This window comes from Dendropsophus ebraccatus, chromosome 4 (genome assembly GCF_027789765.1).
Source record: "Dendropsophus ebraccatus isolate aDenEbr1 chromosome 4, aDenEbr1.pat, whole genome shotgun sequence".
NCBI classification, from domain to species: Eukaryota; Metazoa; Chordata; class Amphibia; order Anura; family Hylidae; genus Dendropsophus; species Dendropsophus ebraccatus.
The window spans coordinates 57988561-58012833 of NC_091457.1; the positions used below are offsets into that span (position 1 = coordinate 57988561).

General features: G+C 44.0%; 3 protein-coding genes across 4 annotated transcripts in view; 1 reads left to right on the forward strand and 2 right to left on the reverse strand.

Moving 5' to 3' along the window:
* Nucleotides 1-4732, reverse strand: part of CFDP1 (craniofacial development protein 1) — a 34052-nt gene extending 29320 nt beyond the window's left edge. Inside the window, exons 1-3 of the mRNA XM_069968424.1 lie at nucleotides 4540-4732; nucleotides 2759-2891; nucleotides 2237-2468 (exon numbers count right to left, since the gene is read on the reverse strand). Of these exons, the coding sequence (XP_069824525.1) occupies nucleotides 2237-2468; nucleotides 2759-2891; nucleotides 4540-4675 (501 nt within the window). The 5' untranslated portion in view covers nucleotides 4676-4732. The remainder of the gene's footprint in view (nucleotides 1-2236; nucleotides 2469-2758; nucleotides 2892-4539) is intronic.
* Nucleotides 4733-6214: 1482 nt separating this feature from the next.
* TMEM170A (transmembrane protein 170A) lies at nucleotides 6215-16002 on the forward strand. Of its 2 annotated transcripts, none has more exons than XM_069965920.1 (3): nucleotides 6215-6550; nucleotides 10717-10887; nucleotides 12691-16002. In XM_069965920.1, the coding sequence occupies exons 1-3, from the start codon at nucleotides 6418-6420 to the stop codon at nucleotides 12819-12821; spliced, it is 435 nt and encodes a 144-aa protein (XP_069822021.1). In that variant the 5' UTR covers nucleotides 6215-6417; the 3' UTR covers nucleotides 12822-16002. The 2 variants fall into 2 exon arrangements, with proteins under 2 accessions (XP_069822021.1, XP_069822022.1); XM_069965921.1 differs by lacking the exon at nucleotides 6215-6550 and adding an exon at nucleotides 8339-8910.
* Nucleotides 16003-17110: 1108 nt separating this feature from the next.
* LOC138788229 (C-signal-like) overlaps nucleotides 17111-24273 on the reverse strand; it is a 32584-nt gene continuing 25421 nt past the window's right edge. Inside the window, exons 5-6 of the mRNA XM_069965919.1 lie at nucleotides 23763-23873; nucleotides 17111-18079 (exon numbers count right to left, since the gene is read on the reverse strand). Of these exons, the coding sequence (XP_069822020.1) occupies nucleotides 17966-18079; nucleotides 23763-23873 (225 nt within the window). The 3' untranslated portion in view covers nucleotides 17111-17965. The remainder of the gene's footprint in view (nucleotides 18080-23762; nucleotides 23874-24273) is intronic.

Below are 24273 nucleotides of genomic sequence, written 5' to 3' on the forward strand. Positions count from 1 at the left end.
AAGTTAATTCATATATAATATACCGTAGCATCTATTACAATAAAACAATACTATTCTCGCATGGTGAACGGCGTGAAAAAAAAAAAAGCGGTAAAAAAACCTGCAGAGATTGCTTTTTTTTTTATGACATTTTATGTATAAAAAAAAAAAAAAAAAAATCAATAAGAAACGATCAATACATTTGATCTAGAAAAAATGTTACTAATAAAAACTAGAGATCATGACAACAAAAAATGACGCCCTATACGACCCCGTAGGTGAAAAAATAAAAGCGCTATAGGAGTTACAATAGGACCATTTTATATATACCTATTTGTAAAAAAAAAAAAAGTTTTACTGATAATAAAAATAGTAAAACGTTAGAAAACCTAGTAACCATGTATAGCTCTGTGTTCAGATCGACCTATAGAATAAAAGAAAAATGCCTGTTTTACCGCAAAGTGCATTACGTAAACATGGAAGCCCCCAAAATATGCGGAATCACATTTTTTGACCCAAGTTCACCCCACAAATGATATTTTGGGGTGGCGTCATTCATTTTAGGGCAGATTGAAAGACACCATTACTAAGTACACCTGCTCCAGAAAAAAAACAAGCCCTCACGTGGCCCTGTAGGTGGAAAAATGAAAGTGTTATGGGTCTTAGAAGGCGAGGAGGAAAAAACAAAAACGCAAAAGGGACAATTGGCCCGGTCCTTAAAGAGAACCAATCATGGGCGAAAATTTTTTTTAAAAAAATTCAGATAATTAGATTAAAATTTTTATTTTATTAATATTTGTAGTTTGAATTAATTACTTTTAGGGCCGCATTTTCGCAATATACTTATTTTCTTTTCCTGTCTCGCGCCGGCTCTTTTGAAAAGAGCCGGCGCGCGACAGGAAGCTCCCGGCATGCCGAGCGGCGGGAAGGGCTCCCATGAGCCTTTGCCACCGCTCTGTAAATACACAGTGATCCCGCGCTATACAGCGCGAGATCGCTGTGTATGAATGTCGTAACTGGGCCTATTAGTCTGTCCCTGAAGATACAGACTGCCTGTGCAGTCTGTATCTTATGCTTTTACCTAATCCAGTATAGCGGAGAAGTAAGGCCGGGGGCGGCCATCTTGATGACGTCAGTGGTGCGTTCCAGCGCTGGAACGCAAGGGACGTAATCAAGATGGCGCCCGGCTTTACTGCACCGCTACAGAGGAGTGGGTAAAGTATAAGATACAGACTGCACAGGCAGTCTATATTTTCAGAAATAAACTTCATGAAGATACAGACTGCACAGGCAGTCTGTATCTTCAGGAATAGACTTAGGGACAGAGAATCTTTTATTATAGGGACAGTTAATTTCAGGTGATTGGTTCTCTTTAAGGCCATTTCAGGCCCGGTCCTTAAGGGGTTAACTACAAGTTTACTCATGTTAGTTAAGATGGGAATAGCCTTTTAAATGCTGATATGGGTGTCACGGTCCAAGATTACCATACTAACTGTCTACTACTTATTCTGTAACACAACCTGACCCTGTCACTGATGCCCTTTTCTATGCCAAAAAAGTAGTAGATAAGTACTGGCTGGTTCCCAAAAAATCTACCCTACAAGACTAGATCCACTTGATCAACTGCTCCCTTCATCTGATTGAGTGGATGTATAAAACAGGGACCGTGAGGGTGGATTCTTTAGGGTATGGAATAGATGGTCACAATCCAAGGAAGAGGCACTTTTCTCTAAGACTGTGAAAGTTTTAGGACAATTCTAAGAAACTCTGTAATAGGTTTTATTAAGCAAAAAATATTTTTCCTGTATTCAAAAAGCTGTTTTACAATCCTTTGCTCCTCTGATAATGCAGTTGCCCCTAGCAACCAATCAGATTCCACCTTTCATTTTCCAAACAGTCTGTGAGGAATAAAAAGTAGAATTAACTCCAAGTCCCACCCCCTCCTGCTAAGCCTCACCTATTTTTTTAAATGGTGTAGGTGGCGCAGAAAGGCAAAAGCCATTGTGCAGAAATGTAAAAAAAACATGCAGATATGAAACTACTGAACTCGTGAAAACTACTGAACAGCTAGTGAACTACTAAACGGGTCTGGCAAATCCCTTTAAATTCATGTAAAATGTGCGTGTGTGTGGGGGGGGGGGGGGGGGGAATGTGACATTATATACAAAAGACAAACAAAAACAAGAAACTTAAAATAGAATAAAATACAAATATAGATTTTTTTTACTCTATGCATGGCTAAGTATAACAACATTACCTGGTTATTTTGCACTACAGGGACAGTAAGTTGGCCTTTAGGCGGTTTACCCACATCAGAAAGGAAACTTGACCATAGGTCATCTTCTTTTTTCTTTTTTGCCTCTTCTAATTTCTGTTTTTTCAACTCATCAAGGGTCCCTACATTGTCCTCTTCACTTTTACCATCTTTGTCCTCCTTCTCCAAAGAGCCTTCTCCTGACTTCAAAGACAGCACACCTTTCTTCCGTTTTCTGTGGGAAAAGAGAAAATTAGGAATTAGATTCACCGGTAATCCAGGAAAGCAATGACAGCACCCAAGAACAATCATAGAAAAGAATTAGGGAGGGACAATGACACTAAAGACCATGGCAGCATCTGCCACAACATCAAATCTGTAGCTGGTGAACGTAGGGATATTCTCTCATGTGCCTGCTCTATCCGAAAAAATTGGACACAATGCAAGCTGTCAAGACGTTTAACATATTTTGGGGCCACAAATACCAGTCTGCCCCCATAATGGAGCCACTGGTTGCCTACTTACCTTGCTAATATAGCACTCTTATTTTTCTTTTTATCCTTATTTTTATGTGATGCTTTTTCGTCTGTGTCCTCTTGTTCTTCATCATCATCTTCCTTCACCAGTTCATTTACATCATCTTCACTGTATTCTCCTCCTAAGGCACAAAACCACTTGTTAGATGTTCATTACAGCCTAATTTCACATAAAACTTAACGATTATGGCACAGCATGTTACAGACTCGATCCATGATGTAATAATACACCATGGGGGGGAATAGGATAAACAAGAATGGTCGTTTTCTGATTTACTTTAAGGGTGGGTTCACACATAATGTATCCGCTGTGGATCTCTTTACCGTCACTTTAAATAGGATTACATGACACATTGAAAGTGACAGTGAAGAGATCTGCAGCGAATTTCTTTGCGAACTTGCAGCGTGAGATCCACTAAGGATATGTTGTTATGTGTGAACTCACCCTAAGGGTACGTTCACACCTACCGGATCCGCAGCGGATTTCTCGCTGCGAATCCCTGCCCAGTAAACTCTATGGGCAGACAAACTCACAGCAGGATGCATATCCTGCTGCGAGTTTGTCCGCAGCCCGCCCCGTTAACCCCCGGCCGCTGGAGCCTATACTTCAACTGGTCCCCGCTCCGGCTTGCTTCGGGGCTCCCGTTGTCTTCACGTCTTGCTCAGCCAATCAGTGTGCTGCTGCAGGGCAGCGCATTGATTGGCCATGTGGGACGTGCGGAGAACCCCCGAAGCAAGCCAGGGCGGGGACCAGGTGAAGTATAGGCTCCAGCGGCCGGGGGTTAACGGGGCGGGCTGCAGACAAACTCGCAGCAGGATGTGCATCCTGCTGTGAGTTTGTCTGCCCATAGAGTTTACTGGACAGGGATCAGCAGCCGCTCTCACTGCGAATTCGCATGGTGATCTGGTACCCTAAAGATGTTTTTTCACCGCAGACTTGTATCCTGTCATGGCCGGAGTCAGCACAGGACTTACCCAGGCGAGTGCCCTGATCATATGACCCAAAGGTCCTTAACCTTACACTGCGCAGAACAGCCAGACAGAAACGGAGAGGGAGAAGACTGAGCTGTAAGTGCTGTGTGTCAGTGTCTGAAAGTGTCAGTCTGTGTCAGTCAGTGGTGTCTCAAGTGATTGTTCATAGTAGATGGATGAGGGGCCCGCTGAGGCCAGATCAGATGGCTGGTCTCAGCAGCAGGAAGAAGCAGGGACCAAACAACATCTGACCAGGAGATGTGGAGGATCAGGGGGGGCGAGTAGAACTTATTTTTTTTATACCAAACCCAGTCCCACCCCCAGTGCACAAACTCCTAGTAGCACAGAAACAGCACCCAGGATAAAGGTGAGAAACTTACCTCCATCCTCAGCGCCCTGTGCATTATAGGGAGATAGCAGCAGGGAAGATGCCTCTAACCTGCTGATAGTCTCCCTTTACAGTTGAGTTCCAAGTACAAGATCTGCAGCAGATGTGATGGCGCAGATTTAATTTGTAATCGGTAACTACATCCGAACTGTTATAAACAATCTGGCCGCACAAATCATTGCAAAAATTGCGGATTCTTGCTTATTGCCCTTAAAAAAAAAACAAGAAAAGGACCAGATTGTCACATGCTGCACAACAATATACAACCAATAGAGGTCCTAAACCAGCAGAAGCATGGGCGACCCCAGGGTCCTGGCTGCTCCTGTCCCTTCACCTCCTGTGCAGACAATAAGCCTGCAGGGATGTGCCGCCTACCGCACTGTGTGCACGATGCACAGGATACCACCTACCTGACGGGACGTAATCCTCATCATCGGAGGAAGAATAGTCCTCGGAGTCACAGTCAGACATAACCGTATACCGTATACTACACTCAGCACCCCCGGTCACCGTTCTGAACTGCCGTAACCCCAGCTTACTGAGCATGCCCCGCACACCATACGGGTCCGCTGAGCATGCGCACGGGGACGCCTCAGCGCGCAGGTCTCAATTACTCTGCGACTTCCTACAGCGCATGCGTCGTTGGGGCTGCGATGCCGGGAGACTTCGAAGTGAGGGAAGAGCCGGAAACGGAGAGCTCCAGCATTATAGAGACAGCGGCCTCTAGTGGTGGTTTATTATAGTATTTATAGGAATGGTCTATAAAGAAACAGTGAGAGGTCACATTGTGTCTGTCATCAGCACAGCCTGTAGTTACAGTATATATACACACAGCAGCAGCTAACTAGCAGATAAGAGAAGTACACTAAAGAAACATGGTCTTTGGCATGTGATTTGGGAGGACTCTGAGCCCCAGCACTTGTCATTCTGCTGCACACATACACTGTACTCTCTCCACCATTCCCATAGAGCTGGGTGGGGCAGCAACCAAACACAACACCAGTCTACCAAACAGGGCCCTCTGCACCCCCAGCTTGTGATCATGGAGGCCCCAAACAATCAGACAGTGCTGGCAAACCTAACTGCAACCCAAAACCCACCAAATAATTGCAAAGAGCCATTATGGCAATCTAACCTTAATATTGTACAGAACAGGGACTCCTGTCATTATGAGGGAAGCCCTGGTTTCCCTGCAGTACACAACAGTGCTCTATACACCGCTGCATTGGGCACAGCCCCAAAAGGCTAGGCACCATCACTTACCTCCTACCTTAGGTATGTGGTAAAAAACCTACACACTTACACTCCGACAAAGAGCAGCCAGGCGCTGATGAATGACGTAATCAGGGCAGAGGTCGCAATCTTCTGTCAGTCACAGTTCTCAGGTGTATGTGCATTTGCTCAAGCAATCGCTAGCTGGGGGATCTGGGACAACTGTCCTGGATTCCCTGTACAAACACACACAGCAGATACGCAGCAGATTTGATACTATGTTCAGTTATTTAGATCTAATCTGCTGCGTATCGCAGCAGTAAATACGCAGCGTATAAGCCATGTGTGTTTGTACCCTTAGACAGATTTGTCTGACAGTTTTTTCAAGCCAAAGCCAAGAACAGACTATAAACAGAGAACAGGTCATAAAGGACAGACTGGGATCTATCCTCTTTAAATCCATTTCTGGCTTTGGCTTCAAAAATCTGTCAGATAAATCTCTCTGTGTAAACAAACCATTATTGACTTCAAAAGGAGATGGGAAACCGTGCAAAAAGTGCCGTGTTCTTTCCCATGCAGTACACTGTACCACTGCCCTTTTTGGGCTAAGCTATAAGGCAATAGGTTATATAACGTGAGACTCCAGGAACGGCGCTGGCACAGTTATAAATGGACACTCCTTGTTATATTCTTATTGCAATGACTTGAAGCTGAAAGGTTGTAGCCCAAGAGCTATAACTGGTACGCATGCGCACAGCCATCTACCCGTCATAAATATGGCCTCCCATGCTTACCAGTGCGTACCAGCTACGTCAGTAACCCAAATAAAACGTCACTACCATACTAAACAGCAATAATAAGCCTCTGATTGGCTGAGCAGATGATTGACACAATCTCTGACTACTCGCTGCCGGATACATTTCATTACAGAGCCCCTCCCATCCCGCTGATTGGCTGATCGCTCTGAAGTTCCGTGTGATGCCAGTCCCGGGATGAAGGGATGAGAGGCCCGGGCAAGTTGAGTTGGGAAGTCGTGCGGAGGCGCTGCGGCCTGTGATACTGTGGATGGCGGAAGAATGGAGAGTAGCGGCGGAGGAGGGCCGGGCGGCGAGACCGGGCTACTGCAACAGATCCTCAGCCTCAGCCTAGTACCGAGGGTCGGAAATGCCACTGTGTGTCCCAGCCCCACCACACTGTGCGCCTTCCCGGGTGAGCGGAGAGCCTGCCCTATAGCACCGGGTGTATAGTGTGGTGTATAGTCCCGGGCCGCCCTCTCTGCCCTCATGTATACAGCACGGGACCTCGGCGTGACACTAGTGATCTATAGGGTCTCACTGGGTACTATAGTGATCGTGTGATTCTGTAGTGTGATCATGGGATTCTATAGGGTACTGTAGTGATCATGTGATTCTATAGGGTACTGTCATAATCATGGGATTCTATAGGGTACTGTCATAATCATGGGATTCTATAGGGTACTGTAGTGATCATGGGATTCTATATTGTACTGTCATAATCATGTGATTCTATAGGTCAGTTCTTCTCAAACTGGGAGGCGCCCCCTAGTTGTTGGTTAGGCCCAGCTGGGGGGCAGTAGCCACAGAAGTGACTATAAGCAGCACAGTCCTTTCCCTGACTGTAACAATCTCTGGTGTAACACTTTATTGACTTCTTTTGTACGTATTTAAAGGGGTGCTCCAGCGGGGGGGGGGCACTTTTTCGCTGGGACCGGGGACGAGGTGGCTGAGGGAAAAGACGTCCACTCACCTCCCCAGTTCTAGCGGCGGCTCCCGCATCGCGGTGCTATGGTGCCCGATTCCCGGCCGCTTCCTGGTGTCTGATGCGGGCCCAAGACGTGACGTCTCGGGTCCGCTCAGCCAGTCAGTGAAGGAGGCGGGATCTGAGCGGACTTGAAACAGATCCCGCCTCCTACACTGACTGGCTGAGCGGACCTGAGACGTCACGTCTCTGGCCCGCATCAGACACCAGGAAGCGGCCGGGAACCGGGCACCGGAGTGCTCTGATGCGGGACCCGCTGCTGGAACCGGAGAGGTGAGTGGACGTCTTTTCCCTCAGCCACCTCATCCCCGGTCCCAGCGAAAAAGTGCCCCCCCCTGGAGTATCCCTTTAATGTTCTACAGAGATTAGGAGACCAATGAACAGGAGACTGAGCAATAGTTATTTTTTGCGTGTAACTCAACCCAGGGGCATAGCTAGGATTTATGGGGCCCCATAGCAAGGAACTGTACGCCCCCCCCCCCCCCCCCCCCCCCTTCCTCTTCGCACAACTAGTGCATATATATGTGATGTGGCTAAAAACTAAAATCTCCTGTGGCCAGAGGCAGAATCCTGGCTGCAGCTACAAAAGTGACTGGCGGAGCAGAGAGCCAATGGCTGCTTGTTCTGTCAGTCCACTGTATTTAACTATAATCCCCCACGTAACTATAATGTTTTTTTTTTTATTGCAGAAATCCGTAGTATAAGCGATTTTAAGAAACTCTGTAATAGGTTTCATCAGCCAAAAAAGCCTCCCTTGTACTCAAGAAGCAATCTCCCAGCCTCCCCCCCTGACTTCTTATCTGTGGATTATCAGGCAAACACGTCTTCATTACAGAGAAGCCAGTGAAGACTGGCTCTGCTCTCTCCATTGTAAGCCTATGAAGGGGGGGAGGGGCTGAGGGAGATGAGGGAGCAGGAAGAGGTGACATGAAGGTCAGCTGTTTGTAGACTGTCTGGGCACCTAAACCGCAGGATTCTGGGGTCAGAAAGGTCAGTGCTTATCTATGAACTTACTGAGAGAAGATTGCAGGGTGTTGTGCTGTGCAGGACTGCTCCGTGCTCAGTCACTCCTAACAGCCCCTCCCCTCTCCATAGCCACATAATGGAGACAGAAATCCTGCTTCATTTGATGTGAGGGGGGAGGCTGGGAGATTGCTTTTTCAGTCCAGAAGGAAACTCTTTTAATTTATAAAACCTATTACAGAGTTTCTTAAAATCGCTTGTACTGTTGATATTTAATGTTTTAAAAAAAATGGCCCTGAAATAACAGTTACGCTTTAAATACATAGGTGCAGGAGTGGACTATCTTCTGCTTAACCCTTTATGTATTGCAGTGTGTAAGTGACCCTATGTTCTCTTACATGCTGCAATACAAAAAAGGGTTAAAAAGGAAGACAAGGAGATCTCTGCTTCACTGCTCCTGCACTGTCAACCCCTGACATCTGGCACATTTTCCTACTTAATTGCAGCAGCCAAAGAACAGAGGTCACGGGTTATTAGAGCAGTGAAGCACAGATCTCCTTGTTCTCTGAATATTAACCCTTTTTATGTTGCAGGATGTAAGTGAACACTGGGTCACTTGCACACTGCAGTAGATAAGGGCTTAAGCAGAAGCACACAGGAGACTCTTATCTTTCTATGCATCCCCTGGCCCCCCTCCCCCACGGGAACATAGCAGCTGCCTACCCTGCCTTTATGGTAGCTACGCCACTGATTCAACCACAGATTGTTTGGTCCCAGCATCCTCTTGGTCAGTCTGGTGAGGCCCAGGCAACACTTTGCTCTGTTGGGTGAGTCTCCAGTAGAAAAAGTTTGAGGTTACTATTCCGTTGTGATCGTGTGATTCTATAGGTAACTAGGGTGTTTTCATAGTGTGCTTCTTTAGGTTACTATGACGAGGTGATCGTGTGATTCTGAATGTTACTATGACAAGGTGATCGGGTGCTTCTTTAGGTTACTATGACGAGGTGATCGTGTGATTCTGTAGGTTACGGTGTCTTGATGACACGTCCACTGACGTGCCTGTTGTGGTGAAAGCAGCAATCCACTGTTCCTTTGCATCAGGTTTGATAATTCTCTTTCTGTAGGCTGCCCTGATGTACTTCTAATGCACTCATAATAGGATTCTGTACTCCACTGTATTACACCGGCCATGTCATTCTAGTGGTTGGGGAAAACACAGATCATGGGACATAGTGATGATTGGATTGTATAGGTTAGTGTGGTACAATGGTCGTCTTAGGCCGGGCTCACACTGAAGTCTCCTTTATGTTTAATGTAAATGATTTATCCTGTTAAAAAGAACTATATATGTTAAACGGATTCTGAAAACATCCATCTCCATTGACATATGTCAGTAAGTGCACTGCAGTGTATGTGTACCTGTGTGTCACACCCCAAATAACTAACACAAACCCCTTTCTTTTTTTTCTTTTTTTTTAAAGCTATAATGATTATGGTTTTTAAAAAAACAACTCTATGTATGAACCCTAAAGTGTTTTCCTATAAAAATCTTAAAGGGACCCTGTCACCCGGCATTCTGACGCAGAGCCCCCCCGACCTGGCAGCCCTGGATATTTACCCTTTCCTGCAAGTCCCGCTCCTGGACCCAGTCCCCGGACGGAGATATGAACGCTGGAAGGTGAGCACGCGCTGTATGCTAATTACATGAGATGAGTCCGATTCCCATAGAGAATGACTGGAGCCATCATTCTCTATGGGCGTCGGAATCATCTCTGGAGCGCGCGCGCACGGCTGCCGACAGCGATATCTCCGTTCCAGGAGCGGGCCTTGCAGCAAAGGGTAAGTATCCAGGGCTCCACCGGGGGGCCGGGCGGGCTTGGCGTCAGAATGCCGGATAACAGGTTCCCTTTAATGGAAGTAAATGGCTGTATTTTGAGGTGTGGGTCCATTTACATTAATGGCTTCAATGTGTTCAGTTAGCAACCACGTTCGGACCACTTGACATGGGTACACATTTATTTTGCGATACTCAATAGCAACATAGCATGTATATGCTGGAGGTGGCCTCAATGTAGCTACTAGATAACGAAGTTCAGTCCGTTAAAGGGGTTATCCAGCAAAAATCTCCAGTCTTCCAGTACTTATGAGCCACTTTATGTCCTGCAGGAAATGTTGTTGTTTTTTCAGTCACAGTGCTCTTTGCTGACATCTTTGTTCGAGACAGGAACTGTCCAGAGCAGCAGCAAATTCCCATAGAAAACCTCTTCTCTGGACATTTCCTATTCCAGACTGAAAGGAAAACAACATTTCCTGCAGGATATACAGCAGCTGATAAGTCCTGGAAGACTTGATATTTTTAAATAAAGGTAAAATACAAATCTTTATCACTTTCTTAAACCAGCTGATTTGGAAGAAAAAGATTTTTGCTGGATAACCCCTTTAAAGTCAATGGGCCTTCTACCTGGGTTCTTTTTTAATGGGAATGTAAATCCGAGACATACAGCAATAATGCTATGTGTACCAAGCCTTGTACTTGTGCACTTCCAGGAACAGGGGGCGTATTAGTAGATGTAGCTGTAAAGTAGGTGCTGTATATGTTTTTTGCTGATTTCTTATGTGATGTCTTCTTGCAGAGATGTGGTATGGAGTGTTCCTGTGGGCTCTGGTTTCATCGCTTTTCTTTCACATCCCCGCGGGGCTGCTAGCTCTATTCACTCTTCGTCATCACAAATACGGAAGGTTCATGTCGGTGGGAATCCTACTGATGGGAATTCTGGGACCAATATCTGCAGGGATACTAACAAGTAGGTGACTGAATGCAATGAATTCATATTCTGAAGCCCTGCTTTCTTTTGTCATCAACCCTGTGACATTGCACATGTATGCATCTTCAGGTCTGCAGCAGATCCTGTACATGTGGATGGACCCTTAAAATGTATCAGCTATTCTGTATGGACAGATATCAGGCCAACGTCAGTATAAAGTGTACAGCTCTTACTGGAGCTGGATCGCATCTTCCATTTCTTTGCACATGTCCACTGGGAGTCGGCCTGGATTTTTGATCCGTGCTTTAGTTGTAGATGGAGATGTTCACATGAACTATTGGTGAGCTTATTGACTGTCCATTTTTCTGCACACTCACTCATTTGAGAGCGGCATACACCTTTAAAGGCCAGGTCTGGGCATTCATATATGTGGCATTACACACAATATACATTCAATAGCAGAATCCCTCTGGTTAGAAGCATTGTGCAGACATAAAGCCATGGTGAACTCAGAAGCTTGCTTCACACTATTGTATGACAGTGGCTGGCCTGCTACATATAAGCACATTTCCATCTGCCATTTGTGGTTAGATAAGGATTCTCCTTGAGGAGGGTGCCAAAGGGCATGTGGAGATTTTTAGACATTTTCTAAGGATTCTAAAAAGAGTCATACGGTCCCTAGTAGATAACACAAGAGAGCAAGCACTTTCCTTTCTAATGGTGGGTTCACATTACGCATTCCACTCTACCCGTGCCATAGACACCATTCTATGCATTGAAATCGGCGGATTCCTCATTCTGACAAAAGGATTGACATGTCAATTCTTTCGGTGGATAGCGGAATCAGGCCGCCCATAGACTGGTGTTTTTGGAGCTGGTGGAAAGGCGTGCGGCTGTGAGCGCATACTAGCGATGGAAACCGCCTGAATTTATCCGAGCGGATTTCGTAGTGTGAACCCACTCTAAGGACAAAGTGATTTTTGTTTTCACTGATTAACAATTAACGATTGTAAATGAGTGTTTTTGGGTACGACCTGAAATCGTTCACCATATTGACACAGAACGATAGTGGTTAGTTATACGATCGCTACTAAGATTGTATACTATGTCTGATCGTAGCTAAAGAAGGAATGATGTGTACATACACAGAAGATTAGTGAACAGTTAACAATGATGTTATGGTCCGCTAAAGGCCATATTACACGGGACAATTACGGTGGTTATATCGTTTGAATTTAAACGATAATCGTTTTGTGTGAATGCAGGCAACGATCAAAAAATAGTTTTGTGTCATTGATCACATCTTTTGAGCTGAACCTAAAATCATTGCTAAGCGTTCAATGTAATTCCACATTCCTTCGCTAATTTTTCAGTGTAATTCCACATTGTTCGTTCCATTTGCTGGGATTAGATGGTGTAAATGATCATAGTAACCATCATAACTAATGATTATCGTTCTGTGGAATATGGTGAACAATTTCAGGTTGCTCCTAATTACGATAGTTAAAAATCGCTTTGTTTACTAGGACCCTAAAAGATTTGACCAACAAAACACAAACTATATTTCAATCGTTGCCTGAATACACACGGAAAGATTATCATTTAAATTCGAATGATATTTTGCAAACTATTCATCCCGTGTAATAGGTCCCTTATTATTGGGCCCTTAATAAGGAACGTAATTTTACACTGCAGCTTTGTGTCCTATAGAATATTATGTATGCCAGCCAAACCTTTACCAAGTAAGGCTCCATTTACACAGAAAGATTATCTGCCAAAGATTTGAAGCCAAAGCCAGAAATGGATTTTTACAATTAATGTGTGTTTGCTTTTGTATCCCAGGTGCCGCCATTGCTGGGGTTTACAAAGCCGCTGCCAAGGAAATGATTCCGTTTGAAGCTCTTGTTCTTGGAGTGGGGCAGACATTCTGTGTTCTTGTTGTTTCCTTTATGAGGATTTTAGCGACTTTGTAACCCAATACAAATCAACCTTATGGACCTCAGAGACTGCACATCTTGGTGTCGAACGATGAATCCTCCACAACACAGCCTTGCAGGCATGTCTATATGACAATGCAATTCAAGAGCGTTAAGTTGCCTTTACACACAAATCAGGTCACAGCATGTAACTGGATTCAATGCCAGCAAGTTCAGCCATGCTGTCAGTTTCAGATACTAGCCTGGAATCAGAATTCCTACAGACCGGTCGTTTCTTACAGCCATTTATACAATCAGTCCTGTCTGTGGATCCTCGCTGTATTCTGAAAGCCGTGCTTCTAGGGGAGAATGCCCTTACCTGTAGGGACCCTGAGTACAGCTGTACGGTGTCTGTGCATGCTACAATACATTGGGCACGATCTGCAACTGCTCCTGCTCTATAGCACAGTCCTTGCATAATGATCCACTAGGCCCACAATGATTGTGCCCAAATATCACAGCTGGTACAACCTGAATCAATAGGAGGTAGGGTTCACTGCTGTTGCTATATAGCAGAGCTTTTACTGAAAAATATTTCTTCCTCCCTTTTTAATCCATAGGGAGATTTTCGTCTGTTATAACATTAACCCCTTCTAACACAGATACTTTTCAATGGCTAGTAATTTTAAAGCTATTTTAAGATTTTATTCAGATTTTTTTTTTAATGCAGCTACACCCTGCACGCATTCTTTTTTTTTTTTTTTCAAGTTTTTTTTTTTTTTTCTAGGTTTGCAAAGACACAGGAAGTGCATTTTGTATAGAATCTTTTACCAGGCGTTTATAAGCTGTCCATTAAAATTCATGATGGTTTCTAAATATGGTTCTAGCTGTTGCAAAATCTCCCAGGTTACTTTAAGACGAGAGGCTGGTAATAAAATTATTTTTGTAGACCAATGATGTGCGCATTAAAGGGCAACTGAATCTTAAGTGCTAGTTTATCCACCAAGAGAATCTAACGTGTGTAATACACAGATCGGTGTCGGGGTAGAACTTCCTATGTCTTGGCTAAACTTGAAGTGCTAGGCTTAGTGTTTACATTAGCCTACAGTATAAATGTGTGTATATATCAATGTGAATGTCTCCAGTAGGAGCTTTTGTATATAATAACTTGCACTTTAAGATGAGGCAGCCTTTTATGAAAATACATTTTGTTGATTTCAGACTTTTCTCTCTGTAAATGCATGTAGCTATAATAACTTTTCTATCCTTTATAAATCAAAATCTTTAAATATTAAATATGCAATTCTTATTGTAAAAACAAACGAATTTCAACCATAGCTGCATAGTTTCTCGTTCTAATCCATGTGCATTTGTGCCCTGCTGAGGTAAGGGCTTCATTAGATTATATTTTGGAGGGAAGAAATCTTCTCACTTTCTATTAAAAATATATATTCTAATGAAGGACATCTATTAAGAGGTGTGTGTTTACAGTTCAATTGTAGTTGCAGATACAGACCTTAACAGGTTTTGCTGTGTACTGTGCGTGAGGAGGTTTGAAGTTCCTACAAGTCGCCCATAAGACCTTAGAAATAATCATCAATTACTTTCACACTTTCTTTCTTAGGCCCCATTTACATTTATTTTTGCTTATCTTTGGTTTACATTGTTGGTATACCAGCCACAAGATTTTTTTAATATATATTAGGGCGAGTACTGAAGGTAGTCTACTAGTAACATCATTTGGGTCTACCTTCTTCACATATTTTATATTATGAATCTCAAGCATGTTAAGTCCTAGAAAAAAAGTGTAGGTTAAGGACATGGACCTACTGGGGCTCTCTGGTGAAAAGCAACTTATCATGATGTGGGGACGTAACAGACGTGTATACTTACCTGTCCTGTTCTGCTGCTGGTTTCAGGCTGCGCGGTGTCTGCCACTATACTCCTCTTCTCTAAAACGTCCTCTGATGCGCTGTGCGGACAGTAAATGGCCACCATTTTGTCACTTTCTGTCCACACAGCACATAAGCGCAAGCTTTGAAAAAAGGTCAGGGGCAGAGACCGAGTGGCCTAGAAAGGGCAACAGCGGGGTGCGGGATGGGTAAGTATACACGTCTGTTATGTTTCCAGCAACATGATGAATTGTTTCACCAGGTAACCCTTTTACAGCCAATGGATTCGCTGTGGTGGTATACATCGGCAAACCTTTTTGTAGGTATACAAACATCATAGACATAAGCAAGGTGGAAGGTGGGCCTTATGCACAAATGTTCCCAAAACTGAACTAGTAGTAGTAGAACTGAAGTAGTAATCTATGCAGGCTTTGTGTCTATTATGTTGCCATATGGCTACCAGGGGGGTCTGACAGCAGCTTTCTCTTTCTATTCAAGCATGCGCATGTATGCATATTGAGAGAGAGAGAGCTGTTGGCTGAACAAACGTTAGGCTGACAGCTGTCTGAAATGTGTTGCAGGTATTAAGCTCCATACAGAAGCCATATACTTTGAGCCAAGGACAGAATATACTCTGTCCTGTGAGATCAGAAAAGTCTTTGTCACACATGAGGATTTTGCTGTGGAGTTTATGCCACCTATACAGTGGAATATATCTTATGTGAGCGCACCAAAAGCTTTCATAAGGGTTCAACACCAGTTTGGTATAGGAGATAAGGGCAGGACTATCCAAGTTATTAGGGCCCTATTCCACCAATAGATCTGACGACAGATTATCTGCCAAAGATTTGAAGCCAAAGCCAGGAGTGGATTTGAAAAGAGGAGAAATAAAGTCTTTTCTTTATGACCTGTTCTCTGATTATAGTCTGTTTCTGGGTTTGGCTTCAAATCTTTGGCAGATAATCTGTCGTCAGATCTGTTGGTGGAATAGGTCCTTTACATACTTCATTATCCATTTGATCTATATGTCACCGATGACAAACACTCAGGCAGGCAGAGGCACAGGCAGATACTTGGGGCTCTTATGGTTCTCATGTCTACCATTTGGATAGTTTATATAACGATTCTAGTCTTTATTTCATTGGTAAAACTGTAAATGACTCCTGTAAGTGTACAGAAATGGCTCTGGCATCTATATTGTCACTTCATGCACCTTTATGTCATACTTTGACCAATTATCCCTGTAAAGTAGATTGTTTCAAAAGGTAAAAGTTTTATTTTTCTACTAATATTTCTAATATTGGTGTTTACTGTGTTTATATAATGATTAAAATGTTTGAGTAATATACGTGTGTGTGTGTTCTGCTTCTTATGACTGATTACAGATCACGAGCAATAGAAATCTGCCAGGTATATACCGTATTTTCTGGCGTATAAGACAACTTTTTAGCCTGGAAAAATCTTCTTAGAAGTCGGGGGTCGTCTTATACGCTGGGTAGGGTCGCCCCATACGGTGGGGGGGGTTTAAAAAATGGTCACATCCCCACCGTATGGGGCGAACGCTACAAAAAAAAACACAATAAACAGTTAACTCACCTGGGGCCCGTTCCCGGGATTAGCGTGCCTCCAGTTCCGTACCCCATGCAGGCAGTGTGACGTACACTCACTGCGCCGGGGATCCCCAAAGCTCTCCTGAGCTTCGGAAGAATGACAGAGGCTTTGGGTACTTCCGGCAGGGCTGTGGAATCGGTAAATCGCAACTCCGACTCCTGAATTTTATCAGGACCGACTCCTGCTCCTTCATAAATGGCCAGTCAGATACCAGGGGAGTTAGTTATCACACTGGCTCAGCAGCTTCTCCCTAATGTCCTACATGTTTTTCCTGCTGACAATCTTCTATGTTTCTAACTAAATATTCACCATACTTAAAGAAACCCTGCTAACAATGCCAGATACCTGTAATATAGAGGTCAGCCATAGTGATATAGAAGGTCAATAGCATGCACACACACACAGCTTGCTGCAGCCATAGCTCACACCACACACAGACTCCGCTTGCTGTGGCCATAGCACACACACACACACACAGAGCTGCAGCCATAGAACACTGAAGAAAAACACACACTCTTCTCCCAGAGAGAAAACACCACACTGAGGACAGAGGTTACTGCTACACTACTTATGTCTCCTCCTCCTCTATATTACACATGATATCTTCATATTACACTGCTGCTCATATACAGGCATCCAGCATCCAGGAAGAGAACAGCACAGATCTCCCCCCACACAATGGACTCTTCCAGCTCAGAAACAAACTGCCAAATATGTGTCCTATTAGAATGTTGCTCATAATATTTATTCATTAGCAAAACTTGTAAAATTCATATCGAAATTCAATTCTACATTTTTTAAAGATTTTTTTTAAAGCTGGAGTCGGTACATTTTATTTCCAACTCCGACTCCAGCCAAAACTAGCTCCGACTCCACAGCCCTGACTTCCGGAGCCTCTTTTTAAATTTAGCTGCAGCTAACCCCAGGGCTGCAGTCAGACAGGGGTTACCATTTTCCAGCATATAAGGCGAACCCCTGACTTATTGAAAATCAAGGGTCGTCTTTTACGCCGGAAAATACGGTAATAAGGCAGCATTCGCGCGTTTAGTGGTTTTTCTGGTCCTTGATTGTGGTCTGCTAGCTACTTCCATTATCAGTGCAAAACCGTTCGTGTTGTCATCCATTTTGCATCCGTGTCCGTGTTTTTCATGAATCTGTTTAAAGCATTTTAAATTACATTGATTACATCACATCCATGTTTTTCACAGATGAACACCGATGTCACATCCGTGAAAAACAGACCTCATTGATTTCTATAGGGAATCCGTTCAGAATTATGACGTCCTATTTTTAAACGGAACGGATTGGAGATCCGTGAAAACACACTGAACATGTGAATCGTCCAATACAAAGCAATGGGCTATATATTTGTCTGTGTGCTCGCACAACTTCACGGAATGTGTGAATGCGGCCTAAGCCTTGTACATAAAAACTGTTCCATCCAAATGCTTGTGTCTGTATTGGTGTCTTCAACCTTTGCAAAACTACAACTCCAAGCATGCCCTGACAGCTTTTGACTTTATTAGCTCATTATTACTTCTCCCCAAATAAGAAAAATCTTGCTACTTTTGCAAGTGAAATATGCAAATAAAATATGGACTACAAATCTTGGCGAAGAAACCAGCTATTACTGCATTCATCAATAAGAAACAGAGCACAGGAGGTAAATCATCTTTTGCCACAGCTTGTTTTCAGGGTTCACCAAGGGAGAACTTTTCCTTCCCAGTCCACAAAGGTTCCGCTCTGCTTTTCAGTGATAGTGGAAATAATTTTCATCATCCCTCCAACACTGGCTTCTGTTGTTAAAGGAGCCTGAAAAATAAAACAGAACTACCATGATGACCCTTTATTTTTGGAAGCCTCTATGAGCCATTGTGGCCGACCATGGAAAAGAAGCTGCTACAGGGCAATTATCTGGCCACCATTTTCCATGCAAAATCAGCTGTTTGTTAGGGTAACAGGAGCCAGACTCACAAGGGTCAGCTGTGGTGGCTTCTTTAGTAAAGGTTTTACCACAAACAATACTCATCCCCTACATATTCCCACCGAGCTTGGGCATGAGGGTCCCATGTCCCTTTGGTTTAATGGATCGGCAGTTGAACAAATGTGCTGTGGCTTTATTCAATTTTATGGACCTGGTGAAGAGTATTGTTGAGCTGATCTGTCAAAATGTTTGAGTTTAGCAACTGGAATGCTTGGCAATAAATTACTTGTGGCTGCAGAAATTGGATCCAATTTCTGCAGCAACTGGTTATGAAATGCAGAGTGTTCCAGTTGCCAAACACGAATATTTTGACAGATCAACAATAGTGAAGAGTACAGCAATCAGCTAACTTATGCTGGGTTTACACGAAACGATAATTGGCCAGATCATACGATTAACGATGTCGGAGTAACGATTTTTTTTTCATAACGATCAGCGTTTAGACGGTACGATATATCGCACGAAAAAATCGTTTTGCGATCGTTTTAAGATCGCGCGCCCGCAGCTCGGCCCCCCGCTCGCAGCCCTTCCCCCCGCTCATCCACAGCCCGGCCCTACGGTCAACCGCAGCCCCCTGCGCCGCTCTGATCACCCCCCCGCCGCTCCGATCGCCCCCGCTGCCCCGGCGGGGCTGGCGATCGAGCGGGCGCAAAGGGCTGCGGATGAGCGGGGGGGCGGCGCCCGGACTTTCGCGAGACGGCTTTTTACACGGCACAATCGCCAAATGTTTTGCGAACAACGAACGACAATTTAAAGGCCCGTTTGAGCTGATATGGTTCCCTTGAGCATTGTATAAAGCACCTGGAGTGGCCCCGGCACGTACCATCCGCGGCCGCAGCAGGTGCTTTATAACGGAGAAAATGACTTTTATTCCCCGGCTCGTGACTAGATACGAGAGGGGAAGTAGTCATGGGGGGCGGCTCCCCGCTCGTATCTAGCCACTGTGCTCTGCCTGTCAGCGCAGAGAAGTCCGTTACTGGCCTCTCTGCCTGTCAATCATCCCGCCGAGTGCGCTGACAGGCAGGGGCTGATTGGTTCCCTTTAGGAACAAGTTAAAAGATCAAAATGAATGATTTCTCACTCGTTGTTCGATCGTTCGCTGCGTTTACACGTACGATTATCGTTCTAATTCGATCGTTATCGTGCAAATTCGCACGATAATCGTTTCGTGTAAACGCAGCATTAAGGTTCATTTACACAGAAAGATTATCTGACAAATTATCTGCTAAAGATTTGAAGCCAAAGCCAGAAACAGAGATCAGGTCATAAAGGAAAGCCTGAGGTTTTCCCTCTTTTTAAATCCATTCCTGGCTTTGGCTTCAAATCTTTGGCAGATAATCTTGCTATGTAAATGGACCCTTAATAATGTCCATATATTAGAATGGAGCAGCAGTGCACATGTCCAACTGCTGCTCCATTCAACCAGGGGTACATGGTACCATTAACCCCTTAAGGACAGAGACCATTTCCATTTTTGCACTTTAGTCTTTTGCTCCTTGTGCTAAAAGGCCATAGCACTTGCATTATTTCACCTAAAGACCCACATGAGCCCTTATTTGTTGCACCACTAATTGTACTTTGCAAAGATCGGCTTAATTTTTGCATAAAGTACACTGCAAAACCAGAAAAAAATTATATGTGTGGTGAAATTGAAAATTTGAAAATTACTTGGGGGGGAGGCTTGTGTTTATGCCGTTCGCCCTGGGGTAAAACTGACTTGTTATACATGTTCCTCAAGTCGGTACGATTACAACGATATGTAACTTGTGTAACTTTTATTTTATTTGGAGGCTTTTATTAAAAAATAATTGTTCCTTACAATCGCTCTATTCCCATGCTTATAACGCTCTTATCTAGGGATGGTCCAAACAGAGTTCGGTTCGGGTTCGTAGAACCCGAACCCTCGGTAATGATTCCCGCTGGAGGAATCAGCGGGAGGGCCGCCTGGAAAACTGGGATACAGCCACAGCCATAGTCATACGAACCCGAACCTCGGCAGGTTCGGACCATCCCTACTCTTATCCTTTGGTCTATGTGGCTGTATGTGGTGTCATTTTTTGTGCCATGATCTGTTCTTTCTATCTGTACCTTGTTTGCATATATGCATTTTTTTTATCACTTTTTATTACAATTTTTTTGGATTTGATGCGACCAAAAATGCACAATTTTGCATTCTGGAATTTTTTTGCATTTGCGCCATTAACCGAGATCAGGAGTGTGATAATTTAATAGTTCGGGTGATTACACACGCAGCAATACCAAATATGTCTATTTATTTATTTATTTTTATTTATAAAAGGGGAAAAGAGGGTTGATTTAAACTTTTATTAGGGAAGGGGATTTTTTTTATTAACAAAAAAACAATTCCAGTATAGCCACATTGATCTCTCAATAGATTGCCGGAATCAGCGCTATTACGGTGCAGACCCCCGGGCGGCTCGTTGCAGGGACCGCTCCTCCGCAACCGCGTCGCGGGGGGCGGTCCCGCCACTGGACAACCACAAATGGGGGAAAACTGCGATTTAAATGCAGCTGTCAACGTTGACAGCTGCATTTAAATCGTTAATTGCAGCAGTCTCGGGCTGCAGATAGCACCCAGGATTGCGCCAGTTCAGAGCAGGGTCGCCGCATGGCCCCCTCTGAACCCCCCTAGCGACGCCACAGCGTACAATTACACCCTGTGTCGTTGAGCGGTTAAGCCTGGTGGGGATCACAGTGGTTGAACCCCCTCCATTGAGATGCTCATCACCTATCCTTGTTCATGGGAATCACCACTTAAAGGCCTTTGACAGCTGTTTATTAAAAATTGCAATGTACTTTTAAAGAGGTTATCCAGTGCTACAAAAACATGGCTACTTTCTTCCAGAGACAGCATGACTCTTGTCTCCAGTTCAGGTGTGGTTTGCAATTAAAGGGGTTATCCAATGCTACAAAAACATGGCTACTTTTTCCCCTCTCTTGTCTCCAGTTCAGGTGCGGTTTGCAATTAAGCTCCATTTACTTCACTGGAACTGAGTTTGAAACCACACTAAATCTAGAGACAAGAGAGGGGGAAAAGTAGCCATGTTTTTGTAGCGCTGGATAAACCCTTTAAGCTCCATTCACTTCAAATGGAACTGAGTTACAAAACCTGCACCCAAACTGGAGACGAGAGGGGCTGTCTCTAGAGGAAAGTGGCCATTTTTGTGTAGCAATGGATAACCCCTTTAACTTTCCATGTACCCCTATTCTAAAAGCCATAAACTACTGGTATAGAGCAGTGCAAAAGTAATAAAATGTAAGGATGGATTACCCACCAAAGGTACTTCAGACCTGCCCAACAGAATTTCTACATGCCTGATCTGCACAGGGCACGGAAACTTTTCCCATTCAAAAATATTGTGAAAAGTTTCCCTGGTGAGATACAGCCCCTTTCTCTGCTGTGTGTGTATTTATATTTACCATCCAGAAGGTATATTTATCCTTATTATTCTGTTAGTTGAGGTCATGGTTGGGCTTGGATTAGCACCCACAATACCATTGAGTTCAGCCATATTTGTAGGCTTAAAGTGACTCACAATCTGACCCCCCCAAAGCGCTTGTACCTTCGGATAGCTGCTTTTAATCCAAGATCTGTCCTGCGGTCTGTTTTGCAGGTGATGCAGTTATTGTCCTAAAAAAAAACTTTTAAACTGGCAGCCACGTGCCCTACGGGAGTATCTGTGCCCTAACTTTGCATCACCCCTCAGTCCTTCCTCCCTACCCTCTTCATTATTAGGAATGCCCCTGGAACATTTTCTCCATACTGAACATTTGCACAGGTGTTTTAACGATCCAGCACATGTTCAGTATTAACACAGCTGACGAATAGGAGGCAATCTGCCTGGAGCATTCCTAATGATGAGGAGGGCGGGGAGGAGGGACAGAGAGGTTGTGCCAGCCTAAAGCATACACAATCTAGGCCACTACCGTAGGGCACTGGGCTGCCAGTTTAAAAGTTGTTTTTTTACCACAATATCTGCATCACCTGCCAAACGGGCCCCAGGACAGATATTGGATTAAAAGCAGCTATCCGAAGGTACACGCGATTTGGGGGAGTTAGATTGTGGGTACAGAGTCGCTTTAAACCTGTGAGGGGGATGAGTTTACTAAGACCAGTGTTTAACACGCTGATCTTAAAGGAGAAGTCCGGCCAAAATTTATTTTTTATATGTTATTACTTATGGAAAGTTATACAATTTTCTAATGTACATTAATTATGGGAAATGCTCATATACTGCTATTTCCCTTAATTTAGTGTATCAGGAAGTGTTAGAATTCTCTCAGAACCAGTGACGTCACGACGAATGGTGTAATTCCTATGGAGTGTCCAGCAGGGGGCGCTCTATATATAGAAGTCAATGAGTACTGCCACTCACACTATCCGGCCGGCACTCTCTGCTCCTGCAGGCCGGCCGCGTCAGCCCTCACCCACCCCGCCGTGCTCCCGGCCGGATAGTGTGAGTGGCGGCGGGGAGACAGCGCGACCATAGTGTTTCAAGCCGGGAGGAGGAGGGGGAGCGGAGGAGGAGGGGGCACTTCTATGAGTGGCGGCGCGGGCGGCGATAGATAGCACAGGTACTACTCCCCCATTATCTGCAGATAATGAGGGAGTAGTACTTTGTATATGTTCCCAGCACCGAGCAAGGAGGGGGAGGTAGATGGCCCTTCTCTCCCTCCCTGCTCGGTGCCCTGCAAATGTATTTATTGAATACATTTATGGGATACTTTGGGGAGCAAGGACACTTGCTCCCCAAAGTATTCCATAAATGTATTCAATCGCAAAGTACAGTGCATAACATTACATTACATACACACATCCATTGTAATTCCAATGGAGTGTCCAGCAGGGGCGCACTATATATAGAAGTACTCATTGACTTCTATATATAGAGCGCCCCCTGCTGGACACTCCATAGGAATTACACCGTTCGTCGTGACGGCACTGGTTCTGAGAGAATTTTAACACTTCCTGATACACTAAATTAAGGGAAATAGCAGTATATGAGCATTTCCCATAATTAATGTACATTAGAAAATTGTATAACTTTCCATAAGTAATAACATATAAAAAATTAATTTTGGCAAGACTTCTCCTTTAATTAAACCCCTGCCAGTGTAAAATCACACAGACCTCAGAAATCTATGCCAGCTCGGAGCTCAAGCAGATTTCTAATACAATGTACGCCTGCTAACAGATGCATGCAGTAAATTTAGTACACTGACTGACTTTTGATTAATCAGATTTACTAACTTCCCCTTAAGGCCCTATTACACCAACAGATTATCTGACCGATTTTTTTTTAGCCAAAGCCAGGAATGGACTATAAACAGAGAACAGGTCATAAAGGAAAGATTGAGAATTCTCCTCTTTTCAAATCCACTCCTGGCTTTGGCTTAAAAAAATCTGTCTAATAATCTGTTGGTGTAATAGGGCCCTTAGAATGAATGTAAATATATGCATAAAGGTTATCAGCACAAGTGTTTTCTTACCTGATCACCTCCCATGTCTGTCTTAACCCAACCAGGATGAATAGCTATTGATATGATGCCATCCTTCTTGTATCCCTCTGCGTGACATCTTGACAAAATGTTAAGAGCAGCCTGTAAGACACATTATAAATAAATGGCATCAAAAAGTAAAAGTACAACTTACAATTATATAAAGTCATTTAAAAGAATAAATATAATATTTTTGTAAAGTTTAATTTAAAGTATTGAATTTATTGGGTCCCTGTTCCTAATACAGATCAACTAAGGGCTACATAGCTCAATGTAAACACTTTACTAGCGTATACCACTACATGTGGCATATAATAGGAGGACATCCAATTTCAAACCAAACATTGCAGCTGGACAATGCAGTTGGGGAGGTAACATTCTATTGGCATTAAAGGACAAGTGCCATAAGTTATATAACTCTGTAATGTGCTTCAATCATCTATCTGCCTTCCTTCCCTGTCTTTTCCCCCCTCCACCCCCCACCAGGAAGTGTAAGAAACTC